At 36.0% G+C, this 17,906-nt stretch overlaps 1 protein-coding gene across 2 annotated transcripts in view; it reads right to left on the reverse strand.

Annotated features, from left to right (window-relative positions):
* Window positions 1-17,906, reverse strand: part of ARID4A (AT-rich interaction domain 4A) — a 69,433-nt gene that overhangs the window by 25,208 nt on the left and 26,319 nt on the right. For both annotated transcript variants that reach the window (XM_049612682.1, XM_049612681.1), the window contains exons 12-16: window positions 8,821-8,893; window positions 7,622-7,716; window positions 7,375-7,472; window positions 6,617-6,848; window positions 1,833-2,083 (exon numbers count right to left, since the gene is read on the reverse strand). In XM_049612682.1, coding sequence (XP_049468639.1) covers window positions 1,833-2,083; window positions 6,617-6,848; window positions 7,375-7,472; window positions 7,622-7,716; window positions 8,821-8,893 — 749 coding nt within the window. The remainder of the gene's footprint in view (window positions 1-1,832; window positions 2,084-6,616; window positions 6,849-7,374; window positions 7,473-7,621; window positions 7,717-8,820; window positions 8,894-17,906) is intronic.

Genomic DNA, 17,906 nt, shown 5'->3' on the forward strand with positions numbered 1-17,906 from the left:
ATCAGGTATAAAAGAGATTGACATAGGGAGGTCTGACAATATTTCAGTATTTTTTATAAACAAAACATTTTGTATTAACCCTCCAAGGATTCAGAAGAGATCTACACCAAAGATCATCCTAATGTCATGAGTGGTAAATGTTTCTTTCAGAGGAGGCATTATGCTCTAATAAACGTGGGGCATTCATCTGGGGAGCACTAGGGGAACCGACATGAAGAAGCTTTGACAACCTCATTTGCCCTGGGAAATGTTTTATCTCGAAGGACACATTCAATATTATAGTCTGATAAGGTAATTTCAAAATATTAAGAAACTACTTAAAACAGAAATGTCTACAGATAAAAAAATCTCCCGTTTCCATGATTCCTGTTATAGAATGAGAATACGAACTATGTTTGTCTATATATTCAATCTTTATTTAATAGAAGGGCGTATTTTTTTTCATATTCAAGTCTGAAATTTTCTCTGAAACAATTATTCTATTTACATAGCAACTATAAAGGCTTTTAAAACTACATATTACATATATATATAGATATATATATACACACACATCTATATATATACATATATACACATATATACACATATATACATGTATTACATGTTTTATGTATTAAATACATATTACACATATTTTGATGCTTATTTTTAATAAAACTTCAAACTATAATTAGCCCTGATTTAAGTGGTTCACTTTTGCTTAAATTTATTGTCCAAATATTTGAAATTCTGCACTCACATCATTATATTCAACTCCAATTTTCTCCTCCCAGTTTTCCTAATCCTATTTCGATACAGAACTTTCTTTATTCACTCATCTAATTCACATGTAATTGTGATAGCTCTTGTACCTATTTGGACTGAATCATAAAATCACCTCTCCCACTCACCAATCATTCCTATTTTTACAAGTATTTTCTCAATGGTTAATTTTTAGATGGGTGTCAGCCACTAGTTGGATGCAGCAGGCTACTTTTTCCCAATTTTACTTAAGCTTCTAGAAAATTTGTCATCATATAATGTAGTAATCAAAAAGTAACTATGGAAAAGAGCTCATGTTACAAGAACGTGTGTTATGCTGTTGTTGCTGAATTAAGATTCATTTTTTAGTAGCATATAAAAATTAGTAAATCCATTTGACAACACAGAAATGGCCAACTAAACACAGTCGGACATTAATTTGCTCTAGCTGGACTGCCTAATCTTTGGTAATGTTTAAGTCAGTTCAGTCCATACATGTATAATACATGGAAAAAAAATACCAACACTCAACAGCAAACAGAATGGACATTAAAAAACTGAAATTTATTGGTGTGATGTGGGGCAAGAATGTATTTTCCAAACTAGCATCAGGGGTGCATGCCACTTATTCTAATACAATAACTTGAAAAGAAAAATGTCTTAGATAAAGCTAACACACAGAAACATCTGCTAGTACTGTGCACCCATGTGTTTGTTAGCTTTCCCACATTGTACCTTTTTTAAAATGGAATTTTTGCTGTCGCTGTTTCCTCTTGTCCACTTCCTCCATTTTTCTCCAGCTCCCTTCCCTGCTGTCAACTGCAGGACCTTTCTTTTGACTGGGTGGCGCAGCCTTCTGTGAGGCCACTGTTTAGGGCACAAGTGCTATTAAAATGGTGCGACCAGTATATTCTCCAATTCCGAAAGGCGATACACATCATCTTCACAATGTGTCTCACCTTCACTAGACAAGAGGAACGGAAGTCCCAATAAGAAAACATTCCCTCAAACCTGAATCTCTAAGCAGGATCAGAGCGCTGCTGTACCCCAGACAGGTGCTTCTGGAGAACAAATATAAGATAATGTACCTCTCTTGGCTTTTTTCTTCCTCTTCATCTGAGTCTTTATCAGAATCCTCCTGCTTTTTAATTTTCTTCTCCTTTTGCTTTGGTGTATTTTTTCTCCCCAGCAGTAACTCGTTTTCTTTTCTCTCCACGGTTTCATAGTCCTCAACTACATCTTTATTCTCTGTATCGTTGTCTTTCAATTTGTCTTCTGTCTTGTCTTCTTCAATTTCCTTTTTAATAGAATTTGCATCTCGAGCTATTCTCCTTCGTCCCTAGAAGGGGTAAAAGCTTTAAAATAGCTATCACTACAAATGGGGAAAAAGGCAGAAAATGTTTCTTTTTCGTAAAGCTTCACAGCAATAACTAGTCTTCTCTCAGGCTTGAGACATAACAATGACAGCCCATCAATTCCTGGGCACTTTTCCTTTCAACCCATATAAATTACTTAATTATGTCCATGTCTACTATGATCCTTGGCTACATACTACATTAGAAGTAAAAATCTCTTCCTTTGTTCACATTATTTTATCTCACTTTTGTATTTCTTGACTACAATAAAATTTTAATTGAATCAGAGTTGACATGTTAATTTCAGGTGTACAACACGGTCAACTGACAATTATATACATTATGCAGTGCTCACCATGGTTAAGTATAATCACCATTGGTTACCAGTTATCTCAATAGTATTGAATATATCCCTTATGCTGTACTTTTCATTCCTGTGACTTATTTTATAACTCCAAGTTTGCACCTCTGAATCCCCTATACTTACTTAGCCCATCCGCCCACTCCCTCCCTCTGGCAAACACTAGTTTATTCTCTGTATTCATCAGTCTGTTTCTCTTTTTTCGCTTATTCTTTTTTCTTTTTGAGATTCTACTTGTAAGTGAGATCATATGGGATTTGTCTTTGTCAGACTTATTTCACTTAGCATGTTTTATCCCACTTGCAATATTTCTTGGCTACAATGAATGTTCTAAAATAATTAACTAAACATCAATGATACAGGTTAATAATAGTACTTTTAAAAGATTAACCAGCAAAAAAAAAAAAAAAAATATTATGGACTCTTAAAGCTCTGTGGTCTCTAATTCCACCATTTTTAAGATAAAATTTACATTATCACTCTATTTCTGTGTGACTACATTTTAAAAGGATTGAATTACATCAATGGCCAACAAGTGAGCGGATTTCTTTGAATGAGTATCTAGAGAGCTCACTAGGCCGGCAGGAACTTGTCTTCCCCCAGAAGCTTTCATCTAGCCTCTTGCATGCTCGACTGACCACGAAACTGGTGAGCCATTTTATTCTGTCCTAAGTTCTCCTTCAAGTCCACTTCTACGCACTGGCAGAGTTCCCCTCTACTTGGAATAAAGTGAGGACAGAAAAGGGGCCAACAATTCAGCACTAGAAAACATTATAATTATATCTCAGTATAATACGGTTTCCCTAGTTCCTATGTGTTATTTAAACTTCAAAGTTAGAAAATAAGTTTATTTTTTTTTATCACAAAGAACTAAAGGGTAGGTTCCATGAAGACAAGGACTCTCTTATTCACTTCTATATCCTATGCACATAGCAGGTGTTCTTTATTTTTTTAAGTAAATTTTTATTTAGTTTTATCTTTTATTTTTATAAAGTTTATTTATTTATTTAAGCATGAGCAGGGGAGGGGCAGCAAGAGAAGGCAGGCTGTGCATTGCCAGCACAGAGCCCAGCACGGGGTCGAACTCAGGAAATTGTGAGATTGTGACCTGAGCTCAAACCAAGAATCAAACGCCTAACCATCTGAGCCACCCAGGCGCCCCAGCATATGTTCTTTAAATACTTGTAGGTAAATGAATGAAAAGAACTGTTCTCTATCAAACTTCAGGCCTGTATACCTGTGTTTCAGAAATCCCATTTTAATTTTTAATTTTGATTAATTTATTTAAATAGTTTTTAAATAATTTAAGTTTATTTATTTTGAGAGAGAGAACAGAAGCAGGGGAGGAGCAGAGAAAGAGGGAGAGACAGAATCCCAAGAGGCTCAGGGCTGCCAGTGCAGAGCCTGACGTGGGGCTTAAACTCACGAGTCATGAGATCATGACCTGAGCTGAAATCAAGAGTCAGATGCTTAAGTGACTGAGCCACCCAGGCCCCCATTTATTTATTTTGAGAGAGAGAGAGAGAGCACACACGTGAGCAGGGGGAAGAGCAGAGAGAGAGAGAATCCCATGCAGGCTCTGTGCTGTCAACACAGAGCCCAATGAGAGGCTTGACCCCACCAGTCATGAGATCATGACCTGAGCCAAAATCAAGAGTCAGACACTTAACCGATTGGGTCACCCAGGTGCCCCTATTTATTTATTTAAGTAATCTCTGCCCCCAGTGTGGGGCTTGAACACAGGACCCTGAGATCAAGAGTCACATGCTTTTCCCAGTGAGCCAGCCAGCTGCCCCAGAAATCCCATTTTTAGAAGTTTGCCCCTCATTCATTCAAACAAGGAATTTTTATAAGCATATTTATTACAGCATTTTGTAATCATAAAAAATTGGAGAAAATCTTAAGGAAGGTAAATTTATGGAATATCCATAATATGCAGTACTCTACAGGTATTTTACATAAGATGAGAAACATCTTTATGTAACATCTTTTTATGTTAAGTTTTAAATAAAACTTAAAAAAAAAAAAAGATGAGGAACATCTTTATGTAATGACAAGAAAGTATGTCCAAAATACATATAATGGGAGTTATTATTCAGTCTTAAAAAGGAAGGAAATTGTGACACATACACAGACTCAACCTGCAAGACATTATACTGAGTGAAATAAGCCAGGCACAAAAGGACAAATACCGTATGATTCCACTTATATGAAGTACCCAGAGTAGTCAAATCAGAGACAGAAAGTAGAATGGCTGTTGCCACAAGCTGGGGGAGAGAGGAATGGGAAGTTACTGTTTAATGATGAGTTTCAGTTTTGCAAGATGAAAAAAGTATTGGAGATGGACGGTGGTGATGACTGCACGACATGTGAATGTAGTTAATGCCACTGAACCATACACTTAAAAGTGGCTAAGATGATAAATTATATGTGTACTTACCACAGTTTTTTACAATTAAAAAAAAATGAAAAAGAAATGAAACAAACCAATTTGAATGTTTCATGAAATTCACTAGAAGATTCCATTTACTGGATGATGGTCAGAATAGACAGTTGTTTATTTTTTTTAACGTTTGTTTATTTTTGAGAAAGAGAGAGAAAGAAAGTGCGAGTAGGGAAGGGGCAGAGAGAGGGAGACAGAGGATCCAAAGCAGGCTCTTGGTGACAGCAGACCCCGACGCAAGGCTCGAACTCATGAACCATGAGATCATGACCTGAGCTGAAGTCGGACACTAAACCAAATGAGCCACCAGGTGCCTCAAAATGGACAGTTTTAAAAAATGGTTTCTGAGCAACTAAAAGAGGTAAGAGGAGATTTCATCTCCTCTTTCATTAAATAGGATTTCACTGAAAAATAAGACATAATAGAAACTGAACTTCTTTGATAATGTGATAATTTTTTCTCCTAAAATTTAATAAATCCTATGTAGACATCATTTAGCAATGATCAAAATAATGGATGACAACTTCTGCAAAGGACTTAAATAATAATGGAGAAGAGCAGAGTTAGAAGATAAAAGCAGTGTGCACATGACTAGAAAATAAGATGAAGGCATAAAAAACTGCCACAAGAATTTTATGTGCAGTGTGCTGTGAGGTAACAGAGAATGAAAAGATCCCATCCAGTTGGAGGCACAGGAATTATAAGGAAGAGATTCATTCATTCAACAACTATTTAGTAAGTTCTTAATGTAGATGAAGTACTATTCTAGATGCCTGGGATCTGTCAATGAACAGAAAAAACACTAATCCCTGCCCTCATGGAGTGTGAATCCAGTGCAGAGTGGGGTAAAAGAAACAAATATAATAAAGAGAATATAAGTAAGTAAATTACAAGTAAAAGGAGCAACATTAGAGGGACTGCAAATGCCAAACAGACAAGGCAGATTACAATTTTAGATAAGGTGACCAGGATAGGCTTCAGTGAAGTGACTTTTTAAAAATTAAAAAAAAAATTTTTTTCTAGAAAGCGAGTGAGAAGGACAGAGGGAGGGAGAGAATCCCAAACGGACTCCATGCTCAGCACAGAGCCCACTGTGGGACTCGATCCCACAACCCTGGGATCAAAACCCTGGCCAAAATCAAGAGTCAGACACTCAACCAACTGAGCCACTCAGCCACCCCCAGCGAGGTGACTTTTTAGCTAGACTTAAAGGAGGTGAATATTTGAGACTGACCCCAGATGAGAATGACTTAAACAGACATAAATAGAAAACAACAGGAGAAGTGGTTTTTCAGGAAGAGTAACAGGCATATTTAGAAAAAAACAGGCAGGGGCGCCTGGGTGGCTCAGTCAGTTAGGCGTCTGACTTTGGCTCAGGTCATGATCTCACATCCCGTGAGTTCAAGCCCCGAGTCGGGCTCTGTGCTGACAGCTCAGAGCCTGGAGCCTGCTTCAGATTCCATGTCTCCCTCTCTCTCTGCTCCTCCACTGCTCACACTCTCTCTCTCTCTCAAAATAAAGATTAAAAACAAAACAAAAAAAATTTTTTTAAGGAAAAAAACAGCCAGGCTAGTCTGCCTAAAGCACAACTCAATACTAGAAAACAAACTAGGTTCACTGAAGTATTTTTGTGTATATCTTAAAATGTCCATAATGAAAAATTTTAAGTAATGTTTAAAATAAACCAGATAAAACTAATTATTAACTACTTACCCTTGGAGATTTTAATTCTATTTCTTCTCTTTCACTTTCACTGTTTGAATCAATATTCTCCTCAGGTTCACTCTTCACTTCTACTAAAGGCATTTCTTGATCTACTTTTAGAGCCTCTTCCATTGATTCTTCTAACTCTTTTTTTTCCTCTTTTACTTTTGGTTCATGGTGGTGAACAGTTCTGAACTGAATATTTGCAGAACGGCAGTATTCCTCAAAACCATAGAGATACCTAAACAAACAATATTTCATTTTAGAAAATCTTAGTCTTTACATTAACTTGAATACTATATTATTAAACATTTTATTTTTAAATAGTAAAACTTAGGACTTTTTTTTAAAGTACTTTTTTTATGGTACTAACTTCTTGGTTTTATACAGGATTTATAAACAGAAATATTGATCATACAATTTCTTCCTAAAAAATCTATGCTTGTGGTAACTGAACATAGCTATCATAGTTCTGATATGAAAGTTGTTCACCACAGAAGATATAGCTCTAGAACACCTATCATCATTTCAGACTGCATCCCTAACTCTGAAAAGGAAATTTAGGACAACATGAAAAATGGAGTAAAGCAGACTTGGTGCAATGAAATAATGTTCAATCCCAATCATCTATTAACCTGAACTTTTTTGTACACTTTCTCTCACTTTAATGTTCTTTGATTGATGTGTTCTTGTTTAACTGTTGACAAATTAAATGGAAAATCTTCCCTGTAATATGTATTCTTTGATGAATAAACTATACTACTTACTTTCTATAAGCAGTTTTTACATTGTAGGAAGCAGCTGAATTCAAAATAGGAATGCCAAGGTCCATATAAATTTGCTTCCATACAGCACCACTATCAATCTGGAAAATTAAGTTTTTATTTGTTAACATTTACAAAGGGAAATAATCTTTACACTAACATTCTATGTTCATTAAGAAAATGTGTTTATTACCTAAAGTGCAGAACAGTACATTAGATGATTTAACTTTTTCATTACATCCTTACTTACATTGTCACATCCACCTTGATGATAAACCAGTCTAAAGAGTTTGAAGAGATTGAGATCTTTATAGCCCAAAACAGGTGGTTTGTTGATTGGAGTACCTTTTTAATATCAGAAAGTAGAAATAAAATTTTTATTCAAATGGAAAATACTGTTACAAAGCTATCAATACAAAGCTTTCCAATTTCTCATTTCCCAAGTTTTATTAATCAGAAGCATCTATTTAAAGAACCTTTAATTATGTAAGACAACATAAAATATTCTCTATATTCTTTATGAAGTATTGTGATGCTCTTTAGATTCACTTCTATGACTAATAAGATCACCTCTCTCACAACTAATATAATCACCTGTCAGTGGACTGGGTACAAGTAAAACCTACAACTACAAGGTACAGCTAACAATGATGTTGGCTCAAGAGGCCTCTGTAAGAATATACACAATTATACAGATGTAATTTAGAGCATGGATCCATTTTCCCTGCTTTAACACAAATATTAAAACTGCTGACAGTAATCTGAAGGATGATTTCTGAAAGCCACAGAGTATCTAGGACAAATTTGTCTCAGGATTTTCTAGGACTAATATAATGTCAAAAAGTAGAATTTATAAAGGCTGTATTTCTTTTAACTCTATTCAAAATCCTATTCTATTTACATAGGACTTGATCTCCTAATTTGTTTCATTTTTGAGATCAAGGATGAGGCTAGTTTATTACTGCAAACTGCAGTTTGCAGTAATTACTGCATTAGTAATTAATGGATATGTAAATTAATATTATGACTGTTCACCTTCCATTAGTGAAATATTATTATAGTATTTTTTGGTTTTATTAAGTCCCAAGTAGGCTAAATATAATTATATCCAAACTATTTTCCTATACATTTCTGCTCAAAATAGATAATGGTTGTTTTTAGTTCAAATGCTTAATTATTTTCAACTGTAACTGATTCTTAGGCTTTACTTGAAATCCAAATCCACGATTCTAACAAAAATAATGCATAAACCTAGAATGTAAAACTGTAAAAGAAATGACTGCTTTTTTTTTTTTTTTAAGGAGGCTCCACAGTAGGTGTTCAACACAAGGCTTGAACTCACGACCCTGAGAACAAGACCTGAGCTAAGAGCAAGAGTCAGACACTTCACTGACTGAGCCACCCAGATGTCCCAGAAATTACTGCTTTTAAATAATGAGCATGAAATACCTCTGTCTTCCATAAACTTATAAAGCTGTTGGAGGAAGTTGTCCCTCTCTTCAGGATCAAGTTCTTCCTCAGGCTGTAAAGGTAAAATATATAAATATATAGAATAATGAATAGAGCAAGATATATCGTCTTCTTTTTTTGTTTGTTTTATGAACCCAGTGTAAGAGGAACTTTGACGGAGCTGGAAAATATGAATTTCCTCCAAACTTTACAATGCCAGATTTTAAGTCATATTTTCATAGAGCTGATCTCATACAACTGTCAAGATACACCATCTCTACCTTTTACCCATCTATCACTCCAACCCTACCCCTGAATATAAGGACTAAGATGGCCATGAGGAAAGGTTAGGAATTGGTTAAGAGTGTTTTCACCTCATTTGTTTTGTTTTTTTTTTTTTAAAAATCCACCAAAATACCATGTGGCCCACACAAATGTATTGACAGATGAGCACAATAATTACAAACATATTTATTATTTTAAAATAACCCACATACAAACATTAAAATTTTGTTATTGTTGAATGACTATAAACCAGAGGTTGCAAAGTCACATGGCAAAGGTTTTTTGTTTGGATAGCACAACGGTTTAAAGAAATGCATATACAACTACATTTAAATGATATTTTGTCCCAGGCCCCGCAATCCCTTCTTGTATCACATAACTCTGCATTTTTCATTTGCCCTCTTGCATGGCCTTTTAAATAAGACTTTGCAACCCTTGAAAATAAGAAAATGAAAATTACTTCTTAGGAAAGGAAACTAGATACATAACTACAAATTAGTTCCTGGGAATGGGAAAACAATGGAAATATTCATGTAAAAAAACCTACTTCTACAAATACCAATTTAAATTTTATTTTCTTACTAATTATATAAACCTATACAATGCTGAACTTGGCTCTAGTCAAATAGATTTTGATAAAATATTCCCTTTCCTGATAGACTACTTCTAAACTAATATGTGGGAAAATTCTGATTTAAAATTTAGAAATACTATGGAAAAACAAACAAAACACTAATATCTTTGGCCCATATTAAATTATTATAATTTAATTTCAGAGTACTGTTTTTCTATGTTCTAAAAGAAAAATTTAGATTTTTGTCATTCAAAGCATATGTCTTTGCATATTCAAAGCAAAAGCAACTATCAGCCAATAAGTATTGAGCATTCACAGTCTACAGGTTCCTTAAAATGATGTATTAAGAATTTTAATCACTAATAATATAGCAGCCAGAATCAATACACATGTAGTTGATTAAAATATATAATTTTAAAAAACCATGAGGCAATCAAGGGGAAGAGAATAAAATCTTTTAGTACATTCATTCAGAATGAGCACAGGAGTACTTTCAGTTTGAACAAATATAAAGAAACGTTAAGTCAAAGTTGTAAGCCTCACCAACGAGCAACATATAGAATTAATCAGTACAGAATCAATAGGGGTCATTACTAAATATTCAGATCAAAAGATGGCAGTTTTTTCCCCATGTGAATTTTAAAAGTCTTGCTTTTGCAAGGTTATTAGAACAACTCCCAATGAGTTAACTCAAGAAAGAAAGTAATTCAGCAGCCCAAGAATCATTGCAGTATTATTTTTAAGGACTTTGGTATAGAGGAAAAAAGTAACACCTTATGCCAGACTGCCTCTATGCTTTGCCTGTCCTTCATAATTGCAATATTCTCTCCTCAAACCAACACCTCATTTCCAGTATTTATGATCTGGCAGAATTCAAATAAGACCATTGTATCCAGTATATGTAAAAAGTATTTTTTCAAAAGGCACTGATTTGAAATCAAAATTTCTTCCAAAAACAAGTAAACAAAATGAGCCCATCAACTGCAAATTAGGTATTAAGGTTGTAGTAAACATTTCATAAATTACTACTAAGAATATTGTTTTAAGTATATAGATAAAATTTGGTGTTTTAAATACATTTGACTTAAAAGTTAGCAAGGGTGCCTGGGTGGCTCGGTCAGCAAAGCCTCCGACTCTTGATTTTGGCTCAGGTCACGATCTCAAGGTTTTGTGAGGTTGAGCCCTGAATCACGGAGCCAGCTTGAGAGTCTGTCCCTTTTATCTGCCCCTCCTCCACTCATGCCAGTTCTCTCTCTCTCTCTCTCTCAACACCCCCAAAATAAATAAACATTAAAAAAAAAAGTTAGTGGATGCCCAAGAGCGTATTAAGTACCGTGAGAAATTATGACCATAAAATTCTAAGGTCAGGTGCAGTTATCAGATGTGAAAAGAAGACATAAATGAATAAAAAAATCTGCTTATAAATAAATACCTGCTTGAGAGGAAATTTACTTTCCATAAGAAAAGGGTAAAGTTATAAACAGTTTTTAAATTTACCTGATGGTCTTTGCAAAAATTAAAACTGCTTCATCTCTCATAACAAGTAATTCTTCACAATCTTTTTTTCAAATAGCTGTGTTGTCAGTCACCTTGGACTATAAACTGCATATGCTAGAAAATGCCTCCAGCTAGAAGAATCTGCCTCGATGGCTTTTGTATGGGGTCTCATGGTATGCTCTCTCTGTTCAAGGTATTTTTTTTAATGCAAAGCTTTTTTTTTTTTTTTTTTTTTTTTTAGATTTACTTATTTAAGTAATCTTTGTGCCCAACGTGGGGCTTGAACTCATGACCCTGAGATCAAGAGCTACATGTTCTACTCACTGAGCCAGCCAGGTGCTCCTGGCACCTGGTATTTTCATACCTATAGCATCTCTCTCCTGGTCAATAACCAGAAGGTATTGCATTCTTCAAGGGTTTTAAAGTGGGAGGGAGAAGGTTGTAATAATGAGAGGGAAAGTCCTCTAGACTGCTGATAAGCCTTCTTCCCTTCAGTCAAGCATGTGAAGGGGAATTATGCACCCAGTAAAATGTCAGAATGGAGAACAGGGTTAAGGATATAGAAGAGGCACGCTATAAGATCATAATTTCAAGAAATTTACAACTTTAGTTAGCATCAGTATATACTACCTAGTGTTACAAAAGGTAGTTGTGCATCTGCCTATATATACTAGTAAATTATGAATTTTCTGACTTTAGAAACTTTATCTTCACATTCAATTCAGACACTTACTGATGGCTAACATGCAGGAGTCTGGGAGGGATATACAAAAGATGCTGTGATTAAAATGAGAGGAGGCAGTACTTTCTACTCTGACCCTCTGAGTCTAACAGAGGGTACAGGAATGTAAAACAAGCCAATGTGATATAATGGTAAAAATGCTGCAAAATACATAAAAATACAAGAAGGATGAGTGGTTGGTTCAGCTGGGGATGGTGTGATGGTGGCTCTATTAGGGAAAGCCTCAAAATGTGAACAGCAAATAGCATAAACAGCAAGCAGCATAAACATGAAGCTGGCAAAGGCAGGCTATGATTAAGAAAGGACTTTTTAATGATATGCTGGAGAACTGGAACATGAACCTGAGAGAGGTGAAGAGGAATTATATCAGATTTGTGTTCCTGCCAAGGGGAGCCTGAGTGGCTCAACAGTTAAGCAGCCGACTCTTGATTTCTGCTTGGGTCTCAGTCTGGCAGTTCATGAGATCGAGCCCTGCACCAGGCTTCACAATGGGCATGGAAGTCTACTTGGGATTCTCTCTCTCTCTCTCTCTCTCTCTCTCTCTTTCAAATTAAATAAACAAACAATAACTTAAATTAAATCAAATCAAATCAAAATAAAAGTTCTCTGTCAAGAATGAGTTTGATGGATTGGAAGGGAAAGGGAAGCTCTTTGATGATGGAAAGAAGACCCTCTACTCCAAAAGGAGAAAGAGAGAGATATAAAGGCTGAGACTCTTCTTAGTTGAAGGCTCAGTTATTCATGGTTGTAATCCTCCATGTCCCCCCACGTTGTAAGTGCTAGATAAATTCTGAGGTTAGAGACATACCTATTTTACTCACAATCTTATCACCAGGGACTGGCATTTAGCGTAAGTACTCTGTTATTATGTGAATGAAAACAATGTCTCTGAAAATGAACTAGGGAGATTTTCTTCAATTATTTCACATTAGCTGAATTTCAGAGCTAGCATTATTGATAATATAAATGCAACAGGAGTCAGATAAAATAAAAAATAACAGCCGCTGAGGATGTTAAGTCACAGGTCGCTGTGGCACAATCACTTATTAGCATTCACTTCATTCTGTCCCTATATACATTAATCAGAAAATGATTATTCATTCAGAAATGGCATGGATTCTAGTTAAAGATGCACTTTCTTTTTAAAAATCTTTAAAATAAGATAATACTTTGTTTTTGCTGAGCTATTAACTGGGCTAAGCAACTCTCCAAAACACAAAAGTATACAGAAAGTGTCCAGATTGTCACAATATGTAGTAAAAGATGATGCATGTTACACAGATCCCCTCAAACCCATGAAACTTATACTCAATTCTAAAGAGCAGGTCTGGAAAGTTTTTTATCACATAAGAGATTTGAGCCACAAAAGCTGACATTTTGAGAGTGCATAAGGGTGTGACTAAATTTGATTTTTGTAGTTTTCCTGTACTGCACTGTAGGTGAAGTACACATCTTTTGTTGATGGGTATTCCATTGCTCACGAACCCCTACAGGCATCCTTAATAAACTATTAATGATTATACGACACAGTCTTCCTTTCTTAAAAAAAAATATCATATTTCAGTACACCATGCTTATTTTTCCATACCAAAACATACTGTTTTTGTGAATTAATGTTATTTTGGACAACAGCAGCTTCATACACCTACATGCTGCTGCCACAACCCCTCCCCGGTCCTCTTCACGGGCACTCACTTCCCCACCCCACCCCCACCCCACCCCCACCCCCGGCACTCCACCACTAGTCTTCTCAACCCTTCAGTTCTTATCACCCCTTGATCTTCCATCCCCCACCCCACCTACTCCAAAACAAAGAGGCTGAACTCCACAGCAGGCAGATTCTGCTGGAGAAAAGGAGGTATTAAGACGGGGCCCTGAAAGCTCTACTCTGGGGAACTAAGTACTACAAGAAGCACACCAGAAGTGGCAACTCTGAAGCCACCTCTGGCTGGAGGAATGACGTGAAAGAATCAGTGATACCAGTAGCTGCTTGGGCTTTTACCGTATAAAGTTTTAAGTGTGAAATATATTGAATAGCCTCATTTGTTTTTAAAACAGTGCAGTAAATGCTAGAACAACTTATTAGTGGGGTTAACGTATAGAACATTTATAGGTCACACTCAACCTTAACTCAGGCAGTGCTTCTATTTGTTTCCACACAGACGTCTGTTGGATTCTTTAAATCTCAGCTATTGCTTATCATTTTCTGAGTTTTTTAAACTTTCCCTTTTATTTTCCCTATTGTATTTAATACTGATAAAGGGAATGGGCAACGCAAAGGTGATACTCAATGTAATGCACCTGGCAACTCAACAAGCAGCTTCTGAGCAAAATCCAAGTGTGTGTATATGGGCAGGTGGGGTGTTAAAAAAAAAAAAAAAAGTTACATATTGCTGGAGAATAGTGGCAGGGAGAATAGAAAAGTGGGGATGGGTCAAATCTGGAAGGGCCAAACTTATAAAAGGCTATGATAAAAGACCTAATCCTTGTTTGTAGAAGGAACCATTTATGTGTTAGAAAGACGTCTTTGAAGAATGGGTTGGAGGGGAAAAGACATATCAGAAGACACCTGAAATAAGTGGGACAAGATACAAAGGAGAAGGAATATTAGTCAAGAACCTTTATTGCAAGTGACAGAAAACTATCCTAAACTAGCTTAAGCCAAAAAGAATTAATTTATAAGCTCACAAAATTATATCAGGAAATGAGACTGCCTACAGAGTGCACTGCCTAAAAAAAAAAAGAAAGCTATTATGAAGGGAAGGTAAATTACCTTCCAAAATTAACTTTCTAGAACCTTACAACAAATCTTCCAACACTTTATTTCAAATAGCAATATGTTAGGCTAATTGCAAGGCCCACACTCATTCATTTATTCAGAAACTATTTAATGGAGGTTTACTATAAGCCAAGCTCTGTGCTAGTTGGTGGATATTCATATTAGTGGGAAAAGGAAAAAACTACAACGAGGAAACCTGACATCCTGTTTTCATAGACCTTACAATGTAGAGAAAAATTTTCTTACAAGTCTGTGAAAATTTCTGTAATCTCTCTATACCTCAAGTTCCTCTCTCATAAAAAAAAAATACTGTTGTGAGAATTAAATAAACAATCGTACTTTAAAAACCACTAAGTCTCCAACACTAAGCTGAGAACTTTATTTGGTGTGGTCATCTTTACCTGTTTGTATCTCCTACAAAAGCTAAATATTTTTTTTAATTTTTTTAATGTTTATTCATTTTTGAGAGAGAGAGAGACAGAGTGTGAGCAGGGGAGGGGCAGAGAGAGGGAGACAGAATCAGAAGCAGGCTCCAGGCTCCAAGCTGTCAGCACAGAACCCGACACGGGGCTCGAACCCACAAACCGCGAGATCATGACCTGAGCCAAAGTCAGACGCTTAACCGACTGAGCCGCCCAGGCATCCCCAAAAGCTAAATATTTTAACTGTGGTATAATGAAAGGTACCTCTTCACTGATCATATATGTTTGCTCTGGCACAATAGAGTCAGAACACCTCAGTGAAATATAACAAATGAAAACCTAAATTTTAAAAAATATCCATAAACTGAAAACTTAAAAAAGAAAAAGTAAGCCCCCCACAACATTAAGTTGTTAGGTAACTCTGGTGATCGATAGATCAAAATGGGTATCAGTAAAGCCTGGCTCCAAGCAGAATTCTGAAGACCTGTCCAGAAAGTTATCGTATGTAAAAACTATCAGTTGACAATATAGATTTTAGAGGAAAGAAACAGAAAGTGCACAATCGTAATAGGCATAGGTCATTTAGGATAAGGGCTAAATGCCATGACAAGGCCGTATTAAAATATAATAATTAAATCTCGAGTAAGTATGAAGGTAAGTAATGTCCAGTATATGACTTTTAGAAAGAGGTGACATTATTCAATATGTCTGAAGTACTGTATTTCAATATAAAAGAATAAATACTGCAACCACTTCTGTGTCCTAAAATCAATTTATTCCAGGAGGAATCCCATTTAGATTTCTCATTTTAAAAAATTTACTAAGGAGCCTGGGTGGCTCAGTCAGTTGAGGATCCGACTTCGGCTCAGGTCATGATCTTGCAGTTTGTGAGTTCGAGCCCCACATCGGGCTCTGTGCTGACAGCTCGGTGCCTGGAGCTTGCTTCGGATTTTGTGTCTCCCTCTCTCTCTGCCCCTCCCCTGCTCATGCTCTGTCTCTCTCTGTCTCAAAAATAAATTTAAAAACATTAAAAAAAAAAAAATCTACTTAGAGTCAGTGCAGAGAACAGACTGGAGAAGGACAGCAAGGACATGGGAAAGTTACTATTGCATTAGTGTAGGTAAAGGAGAATAGTGGCAGAGAGTAGAAACTGAGGGAAGCAGAAAATCTGAAAGCCATCAAGTAGGCAGAAGAAAGAGGATTTGGTGTCTCATTGGTTAGAGAGGCAAGAATGGGAGGATTAAGGAGACTGCCATGCATCTGGTGTGGGTAACTGGTAGATGTGCTTCTATTCAAATAAACTAGAGACAACCACGGAAAGGACTGCTTTGTGGGCAAAAATGAAAACAGTTCTTGTACATAATGAGTTTGAGAAATAAGAAATCCTCATTGGCAGTTTAATATGAATGTCTAGGGCTGAGAAGAGACATCTTTGATGTACATATAGATTTGGAATCATTACATCACTTAGGAAGTAAACTAGAAAAAAATGTAATGTCATGGATGTCAGGTGATCGAAGAAGGTAGGCATGTCAAAAATGCTGAAAACTGCTAAGGAATCAAATGAGATCATGACAAAAATTTGTTGGATTTAGTACAGAAAATTTGTTGAAGGTCACTGGTGACTTTAAGTTGTTTTAGCTGTGGGGGGGGGGTACACACTACAGTGAATTAAGAATGAACAGGAGGTCAGGAAATAGAACAATGTATATAACTGAGCAATCTGGTCCATAAGGGTGAGGAAAGAGGGCAGTATCTGGAGGGGCTGCTAGAAGGTTGGGAGAGAGAGAAGCACGTTTTTAAAAACTGGAGAGAAGGAAACAGAACAGAATAGGCTAGAGATCCTGGAAAGAAAAGAGACAGTTCATAGACTAAGATAAGGAAAAAGGGAATGAGATCCAGAGCATTGAGGTCCTCATCATAGAAAAAGGCAATGTAACATATTATCACTTGTACTTAAGGGAAGGAGGGCAGGCAGGTGAGGTATAGTGCATGCTCTCCATCAGAAGCTCCTAGGTTCTTTTTGAAATTGGAGTGGAGTGAGGCAGGGCCAGAGGACACAGGGATTTGATTACAGAAACTGGGAACTGACCAATTGTGTTGAAGGCCCAGCAGATGCTGGTAGTCATAAAATTTAGAGTGTACACTTAAACAGAATATTTCAAGGATCGCATAAGAGGTCATGACATATTCATTATGTGGTAACATATTGTTTTAGAAGTTCAGAAAGCAATGTGACAACAGCCTGCCCAAAACAAATTATTAGAAGATTCTTGAATTACATCAGACTTGACTGAGACTAGTAGTAATTTCCCCCCCTCCTTGAAAAGGTACACACTTTCTACTTTTAATCATCCAACAATGGTTTGGATACTGTCACATCTAAGGCTTTAAATTCACTCAACCCTCTCTCATGCTACCACAACTATGAAATACTTTGATATGAGAAGGGATTTTTTTTTTGTAAATACATACAAATTTAGCTATAATTGTGTCTACAAATTTGCAATCCTCATTAATCTGATTAGGTGAGCCAGATTTGGTTAGTCTTATGCTAATTTTGTGAGGAAAGATTTTACCAAACACATCAGGACATTTTTGTTTGCTTGCTCAATAAGCTATATTTTAAGACTTTTGCAAATAAGTTATTAAATCTGAATGCAAGCTAAAGTCTCAATTATTGATTGGAAGTTGACTTTATAGGACCTGCTTAGAAACACTTGATTGAGTTATTAGATATACCTAAAACACTAACATTAACTTGAAATTTTTCTTTAAATTTTATTG

This window comes from Panthera uncia (assembly GCF_023721935.1).
Source record: "Panthera uncia isolate 11264 chromosome B3 unlocalized genomic scaffold, Puncia_PCG_1.0 HiC_scaffold_1, whole genome shotgun sequence".
Taxonomy (NCBI): domain Eukaryota; kingdom Metazoa; phylum Chordata; class Mammalia; order Carnivora; family Felidae; genus Panthera; species Panthera uncia.